General features: G+C 36.7%; 3 protein-coding genes across 7 annotated transcripts; 1 reads left to right on the plus strand and 2 right to left on the minus strand.

The window, feature by feature from the left end:
• Nucleotides 1-564: 564 nt before the first annotated feature.
• On the minus strand, nucleotides 565-4,965 carry LOC125210827 (bZIP transcription factor TGA10-like). Of its 3 annotated transcripts, XM_048110425.1 has the most exons (11): nucleotides 4,518-4,950; nucleotides 4,357-4,442; nucleotides 3,922-4,001; nucleotides 3,716-3,796; nucleotides 3,477-3,545; nucleotides 3,322-3,381; nucleotides 3,139-3,216; nucleotides 2,983-3,052; nucleotides 2,555-2,826; nucleotides 2,143-2,382; nucleotides 565-867 (listed from the first exon to the last, which is right to left on the minus strand). In XM_048110425.1, exons 1-11 carry the CDS (start codon nucleotides 4,691-4,693, stop codon nucleotides 718-720), a joined length of 1,362 nt encoding a protein of 453 aa, XP_047966382.1. In that variant the 5' UTR covers nucleotides 4,694-4,950; the 3' UTR covers nucleotides 565-717. The 3 variants fall into 3 exon arrangements, with proteins under 3 accessions (XP_047966382.1, XP_047966383.1, XP_047966384.1); XM_048110426.1 differs by lacking the exon at nucleotides 3,716-3,796 and having other exon boundaries at nucleotides 4,518-4,951; XM_048110427.1 differs by lacking the exon at nucleotides 565-867 and having other exon boundaries at nucleotides 2,262-2,382; nucleotides 2,541-2,826; nucleotides 4,518-4,965.
• Nucleotides 4,966-11,573: 6,608 nt separating this feature from the next.
• On the plus strand, nucleotides 11,574-14,081 carry LOC125211828 (FT-interacting protein 1-like). The gene has a single exon (XM_048111766.1). It carries the CDS (start codon nucleotides 11,716-11,718, stop codon nucleotides 14,035-14,037), a length of 2,322 nt encoding a protein of 773 aa, XP_047967723.1. The 5' UTR covers nucleotides 11,574-11,715; the 3' UTR covers nucleotides 14,038-14,081.
• Nucleotides 14,082-14,825: 744 nt separating this feature from the next.
• On the minus strand, nucleotides 14,826-18,786 carry LOC125213274 (FT-interacting protein 3). Of its 3 annotated transcripts, none has more exons than XM_048113725.1 (4): nucleotides 18,564-18,785; nucleotides 18,034-18,099; nucleotides 17,567-17,633; nucleotides 14,826-17,413 (listed from the first exon to the last, which is right to left on the minus strand). In XM_048113725.1, exon 4 carries the CDS (start codon nucleotides 17,390-17,392, stop codon nucleotides 15,074-15,076), a length of 2,319 nt encoding a protein of 772 aa, XP_047969682.1. In that variant the 5' UTR covers nucleotides 17,393-17,413; nucleotides 17,567-17,633; nucleotides 18,034-18,099; nucleotides 18,564-18,785; the 3' UTR covers nucleotides 14,826-15,073. The 3 variants fall into 3 exon arrangements, with proteins under 3 accessions (XP_047969682.1, XP_047969683.1, XP_047969684.1); XM_048113726.1 differs by lacking the exon at nucleotides 18,564-18,785 and adding an exon at nucleotides 18,422-18,453; XM_048113727.1 differs by lacking the exon at nucleotides 17,567-17,633 and having other exon boundaries at nucleotides 18,564-18,786.
• Between the last annotated feature and the right edge of the window lie 1,146 nt (nucleotides 18,787-19,932).

Raw genomic sequence — 19,932 nt, forward strand, 5'->3', positions numbered from 1 at the left:
TTTTTGCCATATGATATGAAAATCTATCTTTTTTTTTCATTGGCAATAAACATAAATTTTGAAGGCCACACGATGTATTAGAAACCGTGACCTTAGGTCTAGACATTAACCACTCTACCATTAGGCCAGCACACGCACACATGGTCTATCATTGTTGCTATAAAGGGGAGAGAGTGAGAGAACAAAAGAGAGAGTGGTTGTAAAAGAAGAAAGAAACAAATAAAATGCAACAAATGCAGTTGAACTAGTCTATCTACACCAACCTCACACCTAAGAATTTTCCACATATCAAAATTTTCTACTTATACATATATATTTATTGTGTGGTTGTATCAGTAAAATCAAATTATTCATAAATAATCGAGGTCCCTTTGACAACTTAAGTTGTAACTCCCCCGTATCATGCACCCTACCTACTAATGATAAAGTTTAATTAACACAAAAATATAATTAACACAAAAATTAGTCTTAACTATATTCCATTTTCTCAGTGTTCAAAAATCCTTTCCTATTTCTCTTCTTTGAATCACCAATTTCCTAAATAGGCTTCCACCTTTCTGCATGTAATTAATATTTAACTACGTCTTTATAAAATTATCCAACAAAATTGTCAAGCAGAAAAACTAAAATAGAGAAAGTTTGAACTAGTTCTATATATATTGATGCCTTTAACTAAACTAGGGCTTTTCAAGGACACTACATTTCTCGGCGCCGGCTTCAGTCATGGCGGGGACGGGTGAGCCAGAGGGAGCTGAGGGCACGGAGGCGGTGGAAGTATTCTCCGATGGCCAGAAAGCACCGCGCTGCTTGGCGGGTCGTCAGAAGTTGATGCAGCCGGTGAAGGGTTTGCTGCCTCAAGCTATCCGCCTATAATTAATTCAACATTTTTTTTCTTAATTAATTATATTTATACAAAAAAAGAAACAAGAACAATTGCAAAATTTTACTAACAACAACAATAATAGTAGTAATTAACATTATTGTTGATGAGTGCTACTCATGCATGAATGTTGACTATAAAAGTTTTAGGTAGCAATATTAAAACATTGAAAATATATAAAAACATTTTTCAGTGGATAAAGTTATATTTTCATATAGTAGTCCATTTGATTAATATGCACATAAAAGGTTGTTCTTGATTGATTTCATCATTTGATGTCTAGAGACAAGGAATAGTCCTTGTGTTTGGTGTATGAGTAGATTTATAATATTTGGAGGGAGAAAAAGTGTAATTTCTTTCTTATTTTATTTCTTGGCATGCTTCTATTTAGATTGTTGACTAGAAAATATAACAGAGGAAAAATACTATTATTCGACTCAACTAACTATACACTATTTTATCACCGCTAACGCGTGTATAACATGCAGAGGCGTAACCTTTAGTAAAGTTTATTCAACGAATTCAGTTATTTTAAATATACAATACATTAATAAAAAGAGGACTCACTATACTGACGATAAAAAGCTAGTAAATATCAAGAAATTAACGCATATGCAACGAGAATTTAATGTGTATTATATATAAAAGGTTGATTGCTAGAAAATCATTATGTATGCGCATGCTCATTTATCCATCAAGAAAATTAGTTAATTCCCATATTATAAAGAAATCAAATCTAAAAAAAATGAAGATCAAAGAATTTATGGTGGATGGTCTTTTTCATGGTATTTCCAAGTCAAAGAGTTATGACAGTGACATCATGCACAATATGGCCCCATATATATATTTTTATATAATATTTGTAGAGCAACATCACACTAAGGATCTTGGGATAATTAGCATATGATCATTTAAAGCTCAAACACATATTTCCTCCCGTCCCTAAAAAAAACAGTCTACTTTTGCTATTTTGGTTCGTCCCTTATAATTAGTCTACTTTTATTTCTAACAAACTCGATTCCTCTCCTTTAATAGTTTTGCATTAAATTCATACCGTTGCCAATTTCTTTATTTTTATTCTCCTTTAATATTTCCGCATTAAATTTGTACCGTTGCCAATTTCTTTATTTTTATGGGACGAAGTAGGTGTATTTCATTGATAACCTAACTAAGCCACACATTGATCAACAACATTACAAGAAACAAGAATAGTACTCCATAAAAGCTTATAAATTGAGATGAATAATAAATTAATAAGGTACCTGTCTAACAAAGCCTTCGAGAGTGGAGAGTTTGTTAATGGCGACAGCCATTTGCGCCATGTATGTGTTCATGTTTGGCGGAAGAGTGAGTGTGTCACAAACTATGATTTCCGTGAGAGATTGGTTCAATGCTTCAAGCCCTTGAGAGAGAGCTTCTTCTGCTTCCTGCGTCGACTGCTGCAGCCCGTAAATCCCCACCATTTGCTGCTCCGTCAACGGCTCCACCTGATTCATTACTATCTACATAGACATACAAAGTGAAAGAATTCAATTTGATCTAAAAAAAGTTCAATTCCACATTTCAATTTAGGTTTTTCGTTTTTTTTGAATTTAGTTTTTTTTGAAATTTAGGGTTTTTTTGAAATTTAGGGTTTTTTTGAAATTAGGGTTTTACTTACGTAAGCAAACAAACCTTAATGAGCTCCGACGGCCGGACGCCGCCCATCCACAAGAAGCAGCGCTCGGCCGGGGTCCGCCACATACCCGAGAAGATGTGGAAGACGTCGGACTTGACAAGCACGCTCTTGAGGCCGATCATCTGGTCGTAGTGGGCCAACGAGTTATCGATCAGGATCTGGAGCTCGTTTTCTGGCCGGTGCTCGTGGACGGCGCTCCTCAGCTCCACCATCAGGTGGTGGTGCTCCTCCAGCCACCGAGCGTACTCCATGTCGAACAATGCCGCATCTTGGAACACGCAAAATTAAATCAATTAATTAAATAATCAATAATTAAATTAGCATAGAGATTCACGCCCACCGCGACTTTTTTTTAGTCATGTTGTCGTCACTCTACCAACTAGACCACATGCGGGGTACGTTTTTATTGCGAAAAAGTTTGTACCTGAAGATATGTTGGTACAAGGAAGGCCTTGCTCTCCACCTGCATTAGCATTTACTCCCAAAAACACTCCCTAAAGAAAGAAAAATAGTAGTATAAACTTTTTTAATTATGGAATTGAGATTAAATTAATGGAGATTAAATTAAATATGACTATACTTGTGATCTAGCTCTCTGAATATCATGTTCTAATTGAGTAAGCTTCATTCTGCTTGACTCCAATTGCTGAACATAAGCCTGCATCAATTAACATAGATTATAGAAATTATTAATATTGTATAGATCAATAAATTAGAAATTAATCAAATTTCTTGCTTATTCATTGCTTAAATCAAAACTTGCCTTTTTCCGAAGCCTGCTTTTCCTGGCTGCTTCTCTATTTTGTGCAAGCCTCCTCAGAGTCTTGCATACATACATTAGTAGTATTAGGAAATTAAGAATTGAAAAAACACAAAGATAATTATTTAATTCGTGAAAAAATAAATAAAATGAAAAACCTTTGGATCAGGTGTTTTTGGACCATCTTGCTCTGAGCTTGACGTAGGCCCTTTGCGATTTCCCTCACGCTGCAATTAAGTGATTGAAAATCAATAAAGGAATTAATTAACTAATCCAAGTACAAAATCTTAGTTACATGAATCTCATCAATTAATTAATGGGATATCATTGGATTTGTTACAAATGGACATTTGTTTATTACTAGTATTTAATTATTGCAATAATTTAATATCATAACCTTAACTACTTTGGCCGGTTCTTGAGCATAATTTCTGTGATTAGATGGCTCAGATGATTTCTTCGAACCACTGCTTATTGCCTACCAAAAATACAAGATTAATTGAATTCAACAAACCCACCATCATGATTTAAACAAGAAAATGAAATCAATAAAATAGTGCTTTTTTTTTTTTTTTCCTCTCTTGTTGAAATTTGATTAATTACCTTGATGATTGATGGTTTTTGTGATGGATCTACATGCATGGGCTCAGAGGGGAAAATATTGAGAGTGTGTGGCCTCATCTCTGCAGAAATTCAGACACAAATTTAATCTAATTTTAATTTGCTCAATTAAATAATTAAAATCAGGAAATAACTTTTATTCAAAAAGAGGTCAAACAAATTAAATTCGTACATACACTAAGTTAGCAGCAAATTCACATTTCAGAAGTTTGTTACATGTCTGTCCAAATTTTGAGAAAACAAGAATCCTTAAAAAAAGAGCACATATTCTTTTTTTTTCTCTAGTAAAAATGAAAAATCTTTTCGAGGATCTGGTCAAAGAGAGTACAAATCTCTCAACAAAAGGTGAAGAAAAAATTGTAAAAATTCAAAAATAAAAATTATATACTATAGTTAAAGGTATATATAAATGTTTACGTCGTTGATCTTGATCTTGGCCGTCGAGGTAGAGAAATAGAGCTTGATCTAAGTCTCCCAAGTCGTAAGCACCGGATTCTTTGCTTCTGATGAAACAATCATACTTAATAAAGAAAAAAAAAATTGAAGTTGAAGAAAAAAGGGAGGCGAAAATTGCTTACATATTGAAGGGTGTGGATGATGAGGATGATTGCATCATCCCGAACGAAAACATGTGATTGTTATTTTGATTTTGATGATGATTGATTTGATCATCGTGTTGCATCTGATGATGTTGAGCTATTTGTGTAGAGTGATGATGCTCGTTGTTGTTGTTGCTGACCTTGTTTGAAGCCATGAGAGAGAGAGAGAGATATGAAAACCTAGAATCTTGATTTCATTTTCAGTGGCTTTATAGAGAAATTTGAGATCAACATAGTATAGATAGAGACAAATTGTGAAATCAATTCAAGGAGAGAGAGGGGTTGAGGCGGTTATGGAGTAATTGAAGGAGATGGGATGATACAAAGAAATGGAGAGAAGAATTGAATGCAAAAGAGGGAAAAGACAAACCCTATTTTAAGCTCTCTTGAAAAATAAGAAGACTTTCTCTACCCAAATTCAACTATATCACTCAATTATCTTTAATCTCTCTCTCTCTCTCTCTCTTAAAAAAATTGGTTTTAAGTTTATTTATATATTGGGTGAGTGAGTTTGGAGATAAACAAGTCCGAGAAGCACAAGCAACATTTGGTGTGGTTTACTAACTTAACACGATGATCTCTATTACTAACCGTGTTTAAATAATTCCATACTTTTAAATTTGTGTTAATTATATCATTCATATTAAGTCTATAGAATGTATTATATATGGTCAATTTTTCGATTTTTTAAGGTTTGATTACGTATATACGGAGTACTATATTATAAAATTTTAATAAAATGAGCGCTCCAAATTAAATGAATTGCTTATGTGGAGCCTTAAAGGCCTAATTAATCTTTCTTCTACTTATATTAGTATTATATATACTGTATTCTTAGCAGCTTCAAAAGAAAAACGAAAGAAAAATGTCATACTCATATATATCGGAAATTACAGAAAAGAGAACTTGACATAGTAAGGATAAGATAAAGGAAAGATATGAACTTATATAAAAAAAAATTATACAGCAAATATGGAGAGATAATTTGATTTATGCTGCAATTAATTTTTTGTTTCCGAATTTAATAAATGGCATAAAAATATAAAACTTAATTCGTATTGTTTTTTTAGCAAGTTACCTCGATGGGGTAGCTATTTTTTTTGTATAAATAGTTCAATTCCTCAATTAACTGCTTTAGTCAAACTCTGATGTGATTTTGATTGATATATAGATTCATCGTTTTGAGACCGGTAATCATTACATCAAAACTTATAATGATCAAAAGATTGAAGAAATTCAATTTTATTTAATTACAATGTCTTGTGTCTGTGTACTTCGGGTTATTTATTTCGTATCGCAAACAATTCCATTACCAAAATGATAAGACAAACAACTAATTAAATTAGTTGTTCGTGGAAACTTCGAAAGTGGCCGAAATGAAATGGTTAGTTATGTGCTCTATTTTTAAATTTGGATTTATTTACAATGATAGTATAAACTGCACAAATTAACATTTAACTAATTAATTATCACATAATTACCGAGCATCAATGTGCGAGGGCCAAAGAATATAGAGCAAAGTTCGTGGTCGCTAAATTTATTGGCAAATTCTTAGAAGTTAGAACCATGATGTGGCGCATTGGTATAACGAGCAAATTTTGTTTTTGCAAAATATTTTGGTAGGAAAATTATGCCAAAACTTTTTAATGTTTTTTGTTCTTGATAGATCGAATTATTTCTCAATCGAGCACCAATTTGTAAGCACAAAAATAACATTTGCTTTTTAGTAATAACATTTTTCAAATTTTTTAATAGTCTCGTAACTCCTTTTTTTTATTAATTGATGATAGGTACTATAATTTGCTTTTTTTTTTTCTTATTTTATATTTATGTATGTAAAAATCATAAACAAAAAGTATAATGATATAAATCTTAAATTGATTTCATACATGTAATTTATTTAAATTTTAATATAATAGACTTTAATTCTGTTGGAACAATTTGGATTAGGTAAATCAGCAACCATCTTCCATCACAAATCAGTATTTACTTATTTTAATTTAATGTTAATGATTTAGGGAAATTGCGCAGCTAATACTTTCCAACTACTCCAATACCATAGGCACTTTGATTCTATTTTATCACAATAAACAGGACGATGGAAATTGGTAATCAATAACAGTTTCAATTCTTTTTTTATCACAATAAATAGGAGGATGGAAGTTAGTAATCATTGACTGAGCACGTTTGGTTTAGAGCATTAGCAAGCGTTCTATCTGGGGCATGATGTCCTTAGTTATTCATAGAGTTCACACTATTTTTAACTATTTTTTATTTTATTCTTAACGAATTTCCATCATTTGCACCCCAAAAGTCACATTTACATATACAAATATGCTTCATTTTTATACAAAAGTGATTGTAAACATGTGACACAAACCAACCTATCAGGAGACCAAATTGAGCCTTGATAAGCTCAATTGCTTGGTTATGTGGCACATTTTGTACTGGCATCATAGCCGATCGGACAACGTTGGGTTCGCACCTGCCTGCACCGGCTCCTGCAACTGGCTAATTGCGACCTCCTTTCATCAGTCTCACGTTGGCTGAATTGGTCAGCGCTGCCATACGACGAGTATTGGCCACTCGATGTGTGCTTCGTCCATTTGGAGCCTAGCCCGAGTTGGGCTATTACTAAAATTTAAGAAACCACAAAATTTAACGCAAGTTTGTATCTTACTACATTTTTGTATGCATGTGAAACTAAAAATAGCATCACCTAAATGTCATTGATTATAAGTAATTGTATGAAGTTGACTTCAAGAATTCATTCAGAGTCAAGACTTCAGATAGGTCTTGCTTTTTTTATAAAGCTAAGCTAACTGAAACAGGTATTTTATTATCAACGAATTAATACAGATTCATTGCATCAACCGTACGTCTTAGAATAAACATGTTTTTACTCTATAATTAGTTTGTATAGGGCTCTTTCAATGTGAGAGTTATGCCTATAAAGAAACATGATGCTATATATGTATACTTTATGGTTGCACTTGGTCAACTATATCACCGGTTTAATTACATACTCTATTAATTAATTGAAGTCTATGGATCTTTGTTAACCATTACCACAATGTTATGTATGTGATCTACTTCAATGATTCAACCATTTTTCTCACTTTTTTCTCAATGATTGCTAACCAAAACCTTAATCATACAGTACTAATTTAGTTCCTGTAAAGCTTCCTCTAATTATATTTAAATGTTTAATCTTCAAAATGAATCATGGAAAGAAAAAAAATCCTTATCTAGCAAGACGAACATAAATGGATTAATAACATGAACTTTATTAGGATATAAGATTTGAAAACAAAATATCAAATTATAAGATTTCAATTTTCCTCCTTTTTTAATATGTGTACAAAATGACATCTTTTAGGGAGCCTCAAAACGAGATTACATCATTAAAATAAGTATTTTTTTTTCTTTTTTCCTTTTTTTTTAATTTTCTTATATTAATAAATAAAACGACGTCCATGATTTTTAGCAACACCAAGAAATGTCATGTTGTACACAGATGAGAACATTAAAAAAAATTTAAACTTTGTAGTAATAATTTAATATTCCCTATGTCCCTAACCAATAGTCTTCTTTTTTCATTGTAGGCTGTTCCACAAAATTAGACCAAATTTAATTTTGGCAAATTTTTCTCTCTAATGAGGTTGGACCATTCTCTACTAGCAATACTCCAATCACTTTTTATATTTATTTCTTTCTTGTTTTACCAGTTTTACATTAAAATACGGGTTGCCTCCAAAGTTTCTATTTTTATGGGATATATAAATAGTCTTTTCTCAAGTATAAGTAATAGATATGAAAAATAATCCAACATCCATAATCATCTAGTATATTGTAGTAGCAAATTTTACCCACATTCAAAGAGTCATCCTGCGAGCTAGAACGTAGTAATAGACAATAAATTGACCTAAATCATAGGCATATAGTAGTTGCTAAGAAATTAGAAGATTTACCACTCAGATTCTCATAAAGTAATGATTTGCAAAGATCACATATGGCTCACTAAACTGGGAAATAAGATTATGCAAACAAGTAAGACATGTTAATTTTTAGTATCTACTCTAAACATCAAGTCTTATAGCACTAACCAAAATCCCAACAAAAATATATAATTAATTTATATATAATGAAGTATCAATTCGTATATATATTCTCCTTTCGCATTTATCTTTTCGAATGAAGTTGGTATAAAATGGAAGAACAAGTCATACAGTGCATATGACTTTTTCTTGTATTCATAAAATACGTGATAATTAGTGATAATAAAGAGACGAAGTAAAGATTATAAAAAAAATTGGTGAAAGTGTGTAGATCTTAATTTGATGGATCTTGGCTTTTCTTCAAGAATTGGGAACCTTATTTAGACACATACCCGAACTCTATTCATCTATGAATATTCTCAATGTTCCACTAAATTAATGTATAGTACTACATTGCAAACTAGCTAGAAGAAGCCTTTTCAATATAAACATGGAAATTCATGGAAACTCGTCTCCGTGGCTAGTTTCTTAAATTAATAAGTATTTAGTGATTTATGGCTAATCTCTGAAAAAAGACTATTTTTTTTTATCGTAAAGCAATGGCCCAAATGGTAGTATTATTCTTAGGGCTCACCTAAAATGGCCTAATAATTCTATTTTTGGTTTTCCTATAACACATATACTCTGAAAGGTCAATATTTATTTTCTGGTGGGCCCATAAGCCATTTTTCTGGTTTCTAATTTCTATAAATATAAATTGGTTGTTATTGTTTGATATTCGGTTCATTAGAATATTTGCTTAGCGAATATTTATTCATTTATTGAGTTTATTAACACGTGTTCATTAAGTGCAACCTGCAATATAAAAACAACCACAGTCACCTCGTCCTTGTTCAATTGATTGTGTAATCACGTTATAATATAAACAATTAAATATGAGATTCATGTAACAAAAATTCAAATTGAATAAACAATATACCAAACATTGTATATATAATTCATTATAATGATCGATATGCTCTTTTAATAGATGAAAGTAGTAAGATAACAATGTTAAATTAAAAAGGTTAAAGTTTAGATTCAATAAGGAAAGAAAAAAAAATACATATATATGTATGTCATATGATGTACTCAACCAATCACAATTTTAAAAAAAGAGGATAAACATGAGATAAGTAAGTAGTTTCCGCAATTAAAATTTTTATGACCCAACTTATTTTATACAATTAAAAAAAAAGAGGATAAACATGAGATAAGTAAGTAGTTTCCGCAATTAAATTTTTTATGGCCCAAGTTATTTGAATACATTAAACCCTATCACTTTATCAGCGCAATTTTGGGCCATGATTTATTCCATACTACACTGGGTCCACTTATATAGTTACACAATTTAGTTCTTTTTAAGACCCACTATATAAGGAAGAATAAAAATGATAGTGTATTTTAATTTTTTCAATAAGTTGATATAGTGAGCTGTAATGGATATAAATATAATTACCTCCGTCCCTGAAAATTTGATACAGTTTACTATTTTGGTCCGTCCCTTAAAATTTGATACACTTCACTTTTACCATTTTTGGTAGTGGACCTCATATTCCACTAACTCATTCCTACTCACATTTTATTATAAAACTAATACTTTAAAAGTAGGACTCACATCCCACCAACTTTTTCAACTCACTTTTCATTACATTTTTTAAAACCCGTGTCGGGTCAAAGTGTAGCAAATTTTGGGGGACGGATGTAGTAATACTATACTAGTAGAAGAAACGGTCTAACACCACTCTGAGTAGAATTGATTGTACAAATAAATTTGAAAACCAAAACAAACTAATTTCTAAAGATGAAACAAAAGGAATCCCTTTTAGATTTGGATGATTTGTTTTTCCTATACTCTTTCTTTTTGACGTGATTTATGTAGAAAAATTATTAACAGCAGGTTAAAGATACAAAAAAGAATAAAGGTGCAGAAAAAAAGTTGAAAAAGCGTTTTCTACGAACGTGGTCATGGTATGTGCCTAATTCTTTTAGTACTACATTTTTCCTAAGTTGTTCAACTTTTTATATCTAAAGTACAATCTAATGTACACATATATTCCATCTTTTGTAGTAATTGATTTGAATGATTTTTTCGAACTGAATTCAAGTTTTGAAATCACACATTATCTTAATTTGACCAAATGAGCATCATGCATATGTCAAAATCTTGATACTACTAAAAAGCTATATATTCCATTGTGTATAAGGAATAAAGGAAATATATTGAAAATAGGCATCTAAATTTAGTGCATTATGTCACTAAACAAATGCAAGAATACTAAACAAATGCAAGAATATCAGGAAAAAAGCAAAACTTACACATGATATTGAAGTGTAAAGATCACTTTTGTCATCATGGATTTCGCCATTGCAACACCTTTTTGGTTAGTTTATGGAATAATTCAAAGTTTCCCTCCCATTTTTCCGTAGCATAATAGTGTGTTACTATTTCGATTTAGTACTTCATCAAAACAACCTATCACGCGAAGAATGATAATGAATGACACCTTACTTCATAAAACACTTCTCATCCATTTAACAGGTCCAAAATTCGAATAGTATCTCACAAACTTTGCATGATACTCACGGGATTTAACCTATTATTTGGCGAGGAAACGTTTTACCAGTGAGTTACTCCCTCCCTTTCCTAAAAATAGATATTCTTTCCTTTTTAGTTTGTTTCATAAAAATAGAAACTTTTCATTTTAGAAAATGAACCCTACAATCCACTAACACTAATTCCACTGCATTTTCTCCTCCTCCCTCTTACTTTGCCCATTTTTTCTCTTCCTTTCTCTAGTTTTCCTCTTCCTCTTTGTTACTTTACCAACTTTGTATTTAAACCCGTGTCGTTTCCAAAATTTCTATTTTTAGGTTACAGAGCGAGTAGCACGTAGGACCTTTTTCTTCCCTTTATGTTTATTATAATTACATACTATATGCATTAAGCACATAGTGGCCAGCCTTAGAACAATGCTTTTAGACAAAGCAAAATGCTTTACACATAAACCATTCAATCCAAACCTCAAACCCTCAAACAAAGTTGTTACCAGTAATAAACTAAGCTCATCACTTCAAATCAACACATTATTTCAAACATCAAACATTTCTTCACTTCCAAATCCAAATCCAAATCCATCATGAATCCCCTCGACGACTACCGAATCAAAGACACAAAGCCGCGGCTCGGCGAGCGCTGGCCCCACGGCGGCAGCGGCAACCGGAGCTGGATCTGCGGCGACAAGATCAGCACCACCTACGACCTGGTCGAGCAGATGTTCTACCTCTACGTCCGCGTCGTCAAAGCCCGCGACCTCCCCACCAACCCCGACCCCTACGTCGAGGTCAAGCTCGGCAACTACAGGGGCAAAACGCAGCGTTTCGACAACAAAACCTCGCCCGAATGGAACCAGGTCTTCGCCTTCTCCAAACACAAAATCCACTCCTCCACCCTCGAAGTCTCGGTCCGCGACAAGGAGACGCTCGGCAGAGACGACTTCCTCGGCCGAGTTCAATTCGATCTCAATGAGATCCCCACGAGGCTCCCTCCCGACAGCCCCCTCGCCCCGCAGTGGTACCGCCTCGAGGACCGCCACCGCCTCCTCCGAGGGGAACTCATGCTCGCGGTCTGGATCGGATCGCAAGCGGACGAGGCCTTCCCCGAGGCGTGGCATTCGGACGCCGCCGCCGTGCATGGCGACGGAGTTTTCAGCGTCCGGTCCAAGGTGTACGTTTCGCCTAAGCTGTGGTACCTCCGGGTCCACGTCATCGAGGCGCAGGACGTGGAGGGGGAGGACCGGAGCCAGCCTCCGCCGGCTGTGTTTGTGAAGGGTGTGGTTGGGAATCAGGTTGGGAAGACTAAGATTTTCCCGAACCGGACCGCGAACCCGGTTTGGAACGAGGATTTGTTGTTCGTTGTCGCGGAGCCTTTCGAGGATGTTTTGATTGTGACGGTAGAGAGTAAGGTGGCCCCCACGCGGGACGAGGTGGTCGGGAGGATGAGCGTCTCGATGAACGCGCTGGAGCGGCGGATGGACCACCGGCCGGTCCACTCGCGCTGGTTTAATTTGGACCGGTTCGGGATGGGGGATTACATGGAGGGGAAGGGGCCGAAATTCTCGACGAGGATCCATTTGAGGGCATGTCTGGAGGGCGGGTACCACGTGTTGGACGAGTCCACGTTGTACATTAGCGACCAACGGCCTACCACCCGACAGCTGTGGAAGCAGCCGATCGGGATTCTCGAGGTCGGGATACTTAGCGCGAACGGGCTTCTCCCCATGAAAGTGCGGGACGGGAGGGGTACCACGGACGCATACTGTGTGGCCAAATACGGCCACAAGTGGGTCCGTACGCGGACGGTAGTAGAGAGCTTTAGTCCAAAATGGAACGAGCAGTACACGTGGGAGGTGTACGACCCGTGCACGGTGGTCACGCTAGGCGTGTTGGATAATTGCCACTTAGCGGGCGGGAACGGAAGGGACTCGAGAATCGGGAAGGTCCGGATCCGGCTATCGACACTAGAGACGGATAAAATCTACACACATTCATATCCATTGCTAGTCCTACAACCCTCAGGATTGAAGAAAATGGGAGAGTTGCATCTTGCATTTAGGTTTACTTGCATTTCATTAACACAAATCATATACTTATATAGTAGGCCACTATTGCCAAAAATGCATTACATTCAACCATTCACAATAAGTCAATTAGATAAATTGAGAAATGAAGCAATGAAGATTGTTGCATCAAGATTAGGGAGAGCAGAGCCTCCCCTGAGAAAAGAAGTGGTAGAATACATGCTAGATGTAGACTCTCACATGTGGAGCATGCGGCGTAGCAAGGCCAATTTCTTCCGAATCGCCTCCTTCTTCTCGGGCCTAATCGCCACGAGCAGGTGGATAACACAAGTTTGTCAATGGAAGAATCCGATCACCACCGTTCTAGTCCACGTCCTCCTATGCATCCTCGTGTGCTACCCGGAGCTAATCCTCCCCACCGGCTTCCTCTACATGTTTTTCATCGCGGTGTGGAACTTTAGGCTCCGGGCTAGCCACCCTCCGCACATGGACACAAAAATGTCTTGGGCGGAGGGAGTGCATCCGGACGAGCTTGATGAGGAATTTGACACGTTCCCAACATCTAGACCACAGGACGTGGTCCGGATGAGGTATGATCGAGTTAGGAGCGTGGCCGGGAGGATACAGACCGTGGCGGGGGATATGGCGACACAAGGAGAGAGGTTTCTTGCATTGCTAAGCTGGAGGGATCCAAGAGCAACCACCATTTTCCTACTAGTTTGCCTTTGTGCAGCTGTTGTTCTCTTTGTTACTCCTTTCAAGATTGTTACTCTTTTGGTAGGCTTGTTTTTGCTTAGGCATCCAAGATTTAGGAGCAAGATGCCTTCAGCTCCGAGCAGCTTCTTCCGTCGATTACCCGCTCGAACCGATAGCATGTTGTAGTAACTCTTATTTCTGAGTTTTTTCCAGTCTCGTATTTTGTTTCATCAGTCCATGTTACGTGTGCAACATATTGACATTGCACTGAAATAATGGAGATAAATATTTTACAATAATTAACACTATTTTTTTATAATTACCAATGGTATTCATCAATGGGTCCAGTCACTGTTCCTTGCACTGATTTAATATTTTACCCATTCTCTACTAATGTAAAACTTTATTCACTGATTAAATATTTTACCCATTATCTACTAATGTAAAACTTTGTTCCATCTTTGACCTATTCAGAGTAAAATAAAAGGTTAATAACATCGAAACTAAAGAAATTTGTCAGATTGTAGCATATGATTTGGACCAACTTCTCTAACTTAAAAACTTTTAAAGGGTAAAAAAGTATTTAAAAAAAAATATTTTTCTCCACTTATTAACTTAATTCAGAATTTCAGCAATAATGCACCTAGTCTTCCATGAAACATGTTTAATGTCTCCACTTTTTATTATTTCAACTAAATAAATGCCCACTTTACTCAACATAATAATGAAATAAATAAAATAATGGATCACTTGTATATGGTGCATATAGGCCACAACTAAATTATTTGGTATTAGCATATATTGATAAATGATAGTAGTAACTACTAACAATGAAATAAACGATGCAATATGAAATTTACCAGAAAATCCAAATAACTACAAAGTCTACAACCAATTAAAACACACAACTTGTACAAAATGAGAGAGAAAATAGGATCAAAATTTAGCAGAATTTGACATAATTTCACTTCGAATGCAAGAACAGGTTGAAATTATTGAATTGAATGTCAACCAAGGAAAAGAGATTAGCATGGATACGTCTCAAAATAACCACAAATCCCTCAAAAATAAAGAAACAACCTAGAATTCCAATGCATTATGCATATTCATGTTTTTTCATCGGCTACAACTTCATAACCACGCCCCTCTTGTCAAAACAGCAAACAAGCTTCCTCGCCGGCATATTCTACGCCGTCGACCGCCCCCAAAAAGCCCGAGCTGCTCACAACATGCAGTCCGTCCTCGCAGGCAGCCTCCGGAAGAAGTTGAGGGGCACGGACGGGAGCTTGTACCGGAACCTAGGATGTCTCAAGACATAGAATCCGCCGAGGAGCGCCACAACTTGGAACGGCGTGACATAGAGGACGGAAGCCGAGATCAAGCAGAAGATGACAAACAGGGCTGTCGCGCGAGGGTCCCTCCAGCTGAGCAGGTTCTGCAGCCTCTCCCCCTGCGTCGCCAAGTCGCCCACGACGGTCTGGATCCGCCCTGCGATGCTCCGGAGACGGTCGTACCTCATCCGCACTATGTCCGCTGGGCGGGAGGTCGGGAATGTGTCGAACTCCTCATCGAGCTCGTCGGGATGGGCGTTGTCGGCGCAGGAGAGGCGAGTGTCCATGTGGGGCGGGTGCCTCGGCCTCCACCGGTAGTACCACACCCCGATCAGAAACAGGTAGAGGAAGACCGTCGGCAAGATCAACTCGGGGTACATAACGAGGATCAGAAACAGGATGTGGATGAGCACGGTGGTGATCGGGTTCTTCCAGTTGCAGATCTGATCGAACCATTTCCCGACAGCGACCAGCCCGCTCATCACGCCCATGATACGGAAGAAGTTGGCTTTGCTCCGCCTCATGCTCCACATGTGAGACCCCACGTCGAGCATATACTCGACCACCTCCTTTCTGAGAGGCGGCTCAGCCCGATTCAGCCTCATCGAGACGATCTGAGTCGCCTGGTGCCTCAAGCTATCGAGCTGGCTAACGGTTAATGGGTGGATGTAGTGCATTTTAGGCAGCAGCGGCTGCGAGTACAGATGCATCATGTTTACCAGAGACGAGCAAGTGAAACGCACGGCTAAATGGATTTCTCCCATCTTCTTCACCCCAGATGGATGCAAGACGAGAAGAGGATACGAATGAGTGTACACACGATCCGTTTCCAAAGTCGAAAGGCGAATCCTGACCTTCCCGATTCTTGAATCCCTTCCGTTTTTATCCCCACCATGCAAATGGCCATTATCAAACACACCAATGGTTACGACAGTGCAAGGATCGTACACCTCCCAAGTGTACTGCTCGTTCCATTTAGGAGAAAAGCTGTCGATGATTGTCCTAGTCCTGACCCACTTCTGTCCGTATTTGGCAACACAATAAGCATCAGTCGTCGCCCTCCCATCCTTTGTTTTCATCGGTGAAAGCCCCTGCGCGTTCAAAATCCCCAACTCGAGAACACCAATGCTCGACTTCCATAGCACTTTAGCAGTCGGCCTAAGATCGCTGCTGTAGTGAGTGGATTCGTCCAAGACGTGATAACCGCCTTCAAGACAAATTCTCATATGAATCTTGCTGGCAAACTTCATGTCCTTTTTCTTTTCGCCTTCGACTATAATATGTTTCTCCAGATTAAACCACCTCGTATTCACGGGCTTGTGATCCAACCTCCTGTCCACATACTGCAACGGGATACCACATCTTCCCAAAACCTCGTCTTTGTTGGGAGCAACACGGTCTTCCACACTCAAAATCAGTGGCTCCTCAAAAGGCTCTGCAGCCACGAACATCAAATCCTCATTCCACAGAGGATTGATACTTTTGCTCATCGAAACTCGTGTTCTCAGTGCTTGGTTCCCTAGAATGGCCTTCACATAAACCTCGGGAAAACGACCTTTGTCGCTGGGCTGCAAGTCCTGAGCTTCAATCACGTTTACTCTCAGGTACCAGAGCTTAGGCGAGAGATAGACCTTCGACCTGATATTTGCAAGACCGTCAGCACCACTGACCGTCGCAGCATCCGAGTGCCACGCCTCTGGGAATGCCTCGTCGGCCTGTGTGCCCATCCAGACAGCCAGCATGAGCTCGCCCTTCGCCTTCTCACTCTTCCTATCCTCCAACCTATACCACTGCGGGGCCAGGGGGCTGTCGGGAGGAACCCTTTTCGGGATCTCATTCAGATCGAACACAACCCGGCCAATAAAGTCATCCTTCACAACATCCTTATCTTTCACAGAAACTTCAAGAACAGAGGCCTGGATTCGGTCCTTCGAGAAGGCAAACACCTGATTCCACTCAGGGTTCGACTTTTTCTCGAAATGACGGGTTGTGCCCTTGTAGTTTCCGAGCCTAACCTCAACATATGGATCACAACTACCGGAAACATCCTTTCCAGGTAAATCTTTTGCCTTCACAACACGTACGTAGAGGTACTGCATTTGCTCAACGAGGTCATAGGTGCTCGTCAGCTTATCACCGGTCACCTTCCCCCCTCCGAGGTGGGGTTTGGTTTCCTTCAACGAGAAATCTTCGTGCGGTGGCCTCTGCATTTTCCTCAACCTCCTTTATACCTGTATTAGAACAAAATCTGGGATCAGGTTGCAAATACAACATTAAAATGATTTTATAAAAACAGATCAATCGTAGCAAAAATTACTAATAAGTCCTTGATTTTACAAGATTGAGCAAACTCTACATATGTGCTTCTAGTTTAGAATTGAAACCTGATATAGAAAAATCGTGAAAGTCCAAAAACTCGAAGTAGTAGTTCCTTCTCAGAGTTCTTCAATCCTATGGGATGAAAGCAAGAAAATACGGGAATAAAGAAAGTAAGAAATAGAGTGATACATAAGCACAACCAACACAAAGGAGAACACAAGCATTGCAAACAACATGAAGCATCATCCTAACTGATTCATCAAGATTCCACAACCAAGATGAATCCACTTAAAATGTGAGTTCATAAAATTAGAGGCAAGAATGTGTGTGAACATATGCATAAACTTTAGAACGTTACAAAACCCTCACTTCCCAAAAATCCATGGATTTCAGCAGTACAATTGCAAGCACTTATGGAACATCCAAAGGGGAATTCAGTCCTCAATGTAGCATCAAATTAGCAACTTGCGCAGATAATAAGCAAAACAACCTCAGAAATAGATTCTTTTAACAAGACAGATAAGTAGAGCACCTTGTGAAGAAGATTCTAGAAAGCCCAAAACACAACCTCAATGCTTCAGATCTGAGTCCTCAAAACCTGTGGAGAAACAAGAAAGAAATCTCAAGATCAAACAGGGAAGTAGATCAGCAATAGATAACAAAAGCACACACAAAGATTAAAAACTTTAAAAAGTAAAACACACACCAACACACAAGCTCTCTCTCTCTCTCTCTCACTCTCTCATCAGAACATCTCAAGAACAAATGTGGAAAACACAAAAATCATTCCAAACAACTCATTCTCTACTCATAAAAATTTGATCTTTGCAGTAAAAATAAAAGCTTTTCAACACAGATCTTCAGAAATAAAAACCCACCAAACCAAAAACAAAAACAAAAACAAGAATGCAGCTAACAACCTAAGTAAGCAAAGCAACATCCAAAGCTCATATTTTTCTCAATGGGGTTTGTGTTTTGAGAGTCAAATAAGTAAAGGGCTTTAAATAAAGATACAGCTGCTAAAGGTAAAAAAAAGAGGGAGAGGGAGAGAAATGAATATACCTTGAGGTTCATGATAAGGTTCTTGAGCAGATGGATTGCAACAACTGAGGGGCAGAAGAAGAAAGAACGAAATATAAAAGGGAGACGAATAAAAAGATGAGAATGGTTTTTGTTCTTTCTTGCCTTTTTGAAGCAAGGAAAAAGAAAAAGCAAAATACACAAAACCAGAGAGTGAACAAACAGAGCAATATATAAATTTTTTCTTTTTTTGTGCAAATTTTCTTGCTCTCAATCGGTCTTTCACGCAAATTGAAATGGTGGGGGACACTGGTCGAGATCTGATGAATCCTCTTTATCAATGCCACCGAACCCAACGATGACCAATGTGTGAAATTTATTTTAAGTTTTACTAAATGTGTGTGCATGAGTATATTTGTAATTGGTATGTTTGTTCTCTCTCCATGGTTATTTTTTTATTAAAAATTCACTATTTTTTTAACTATAACCAGGCTTATTATTGTGAATGGAAGTTCGTGTAGGAGTAATAAATTTATCGTTAGATTTTAAATAGTCAAGTACTATATGAAAGATATTTTGAGCCATTAACTTCAAACAAAAAGAAATATGTAACCATTTTTATATAGTTAATTACTTATAACTTAAATGTAATTTTTTTTTATAGTTATTTACTTCTATTACTTATCGAAGTTTGTGTGTGTAGGTTTACATTATTTGATTATGAGTTATTATTATTTTTTAACTGGTTTCCAATATTTGAGTACGTTTGTATTAATGCATATTAAATCAACTCATTCCGCTCTCTATATATTCTTTCTTGATGTTCTACAAAATTTATGCAGTTTATAATTTCAAAGTTCAATTTCTTAATAAACAAAAACTAATAATTTGAAAAAAAATAAATGTTTAATAATATATATTATTTGTTTGAATTCGAATCAGCACGAAATAAGAATGGAAGTTATTAGCGATCTTATTTTGAGAAGTGGAAAAAAGTATTAAATGATTATATTCGTTTTTGTGTTTATGTTATCATTACGTTAGTACAAAAAATAACGGTGATTATGCAAAAAGTCAATGTATGTAACCGTAATTGGCCCAAAAAGTATTACAAGTTGGATTGTAATTTCAAAATCATTAGACGAGATACATGTGACTAATTTTGCTCTATTATCGGCAATACGAAATAAATTAGAACTGTCACAATAACAATATTAATTAATTCAATAAAAAATATATACCTTTCGTCCACCATTAGAAGTCTCATTTCATTCTGGCACAGTTCCTAATTGTTCAGAAGTTGAAATGTGTGTGCGCATGAATATATTTGTTCTTTCTACTTATTTTTTATTTATTTTTTACTATAAAGCCCACGTATGTGGCACATGTTGTGATTGGGATGTTATTGTTG

Source organism: Salvia hispanica, chromosome 3 (genome assembly GCF_023119035.1).
Source record: "Salvia hispanica cultivar TCC Black 2014 chromosome 3, UniMelb_Shisp_WGS_1.0, whole genome shotgun sequence".
Lineage (NCBI taxonomy): Eukaryota > Viridiplantae > Streptophyta > Magnoliopsida > Lamiales > Lamiaceae > Salvia > Salvia hispanica.

Excerpts from the sequence above, each read along its gene's own strand:
- LOC125210827 (XM_048110425.1), bottom strand. The coding sequence starts at position 4,693 with ATGGCTTCAAACAAGGTCAGCAACAACAACAACGAGCATCATCACTCT. Across the intron at positions 3,546-3,715 it reads AACCGGCCAAAGTAGTTAAG|CGTGAGGGAAATCGCAAAGG; the intron begins GTTATGATATTA and ends ACTTAATTGCAG. Across the intron at positions 2,827-2,982 it reads TTGTACCAACATATCTTCAG|ATGCGGCATTGTTCGACATG; the intron begins GTACAAACTTTT and ends GCGTGTTCCAAG.
- LOC125211828 (XM_048111766.1), top strand. The coding sequence starts at position 11,716 with ATGAATCCCCTCGACGACTACCGAATCAAAGACACAAAGCCGCGGCTC.
- LOC125213274 (XM_048113727.1), bottom strand. The coding sequence starts at position 17,392 with ATGCAGAGGCCACCGCACGAAGATTTCTCGTTGAAGGAAACCAAACCC.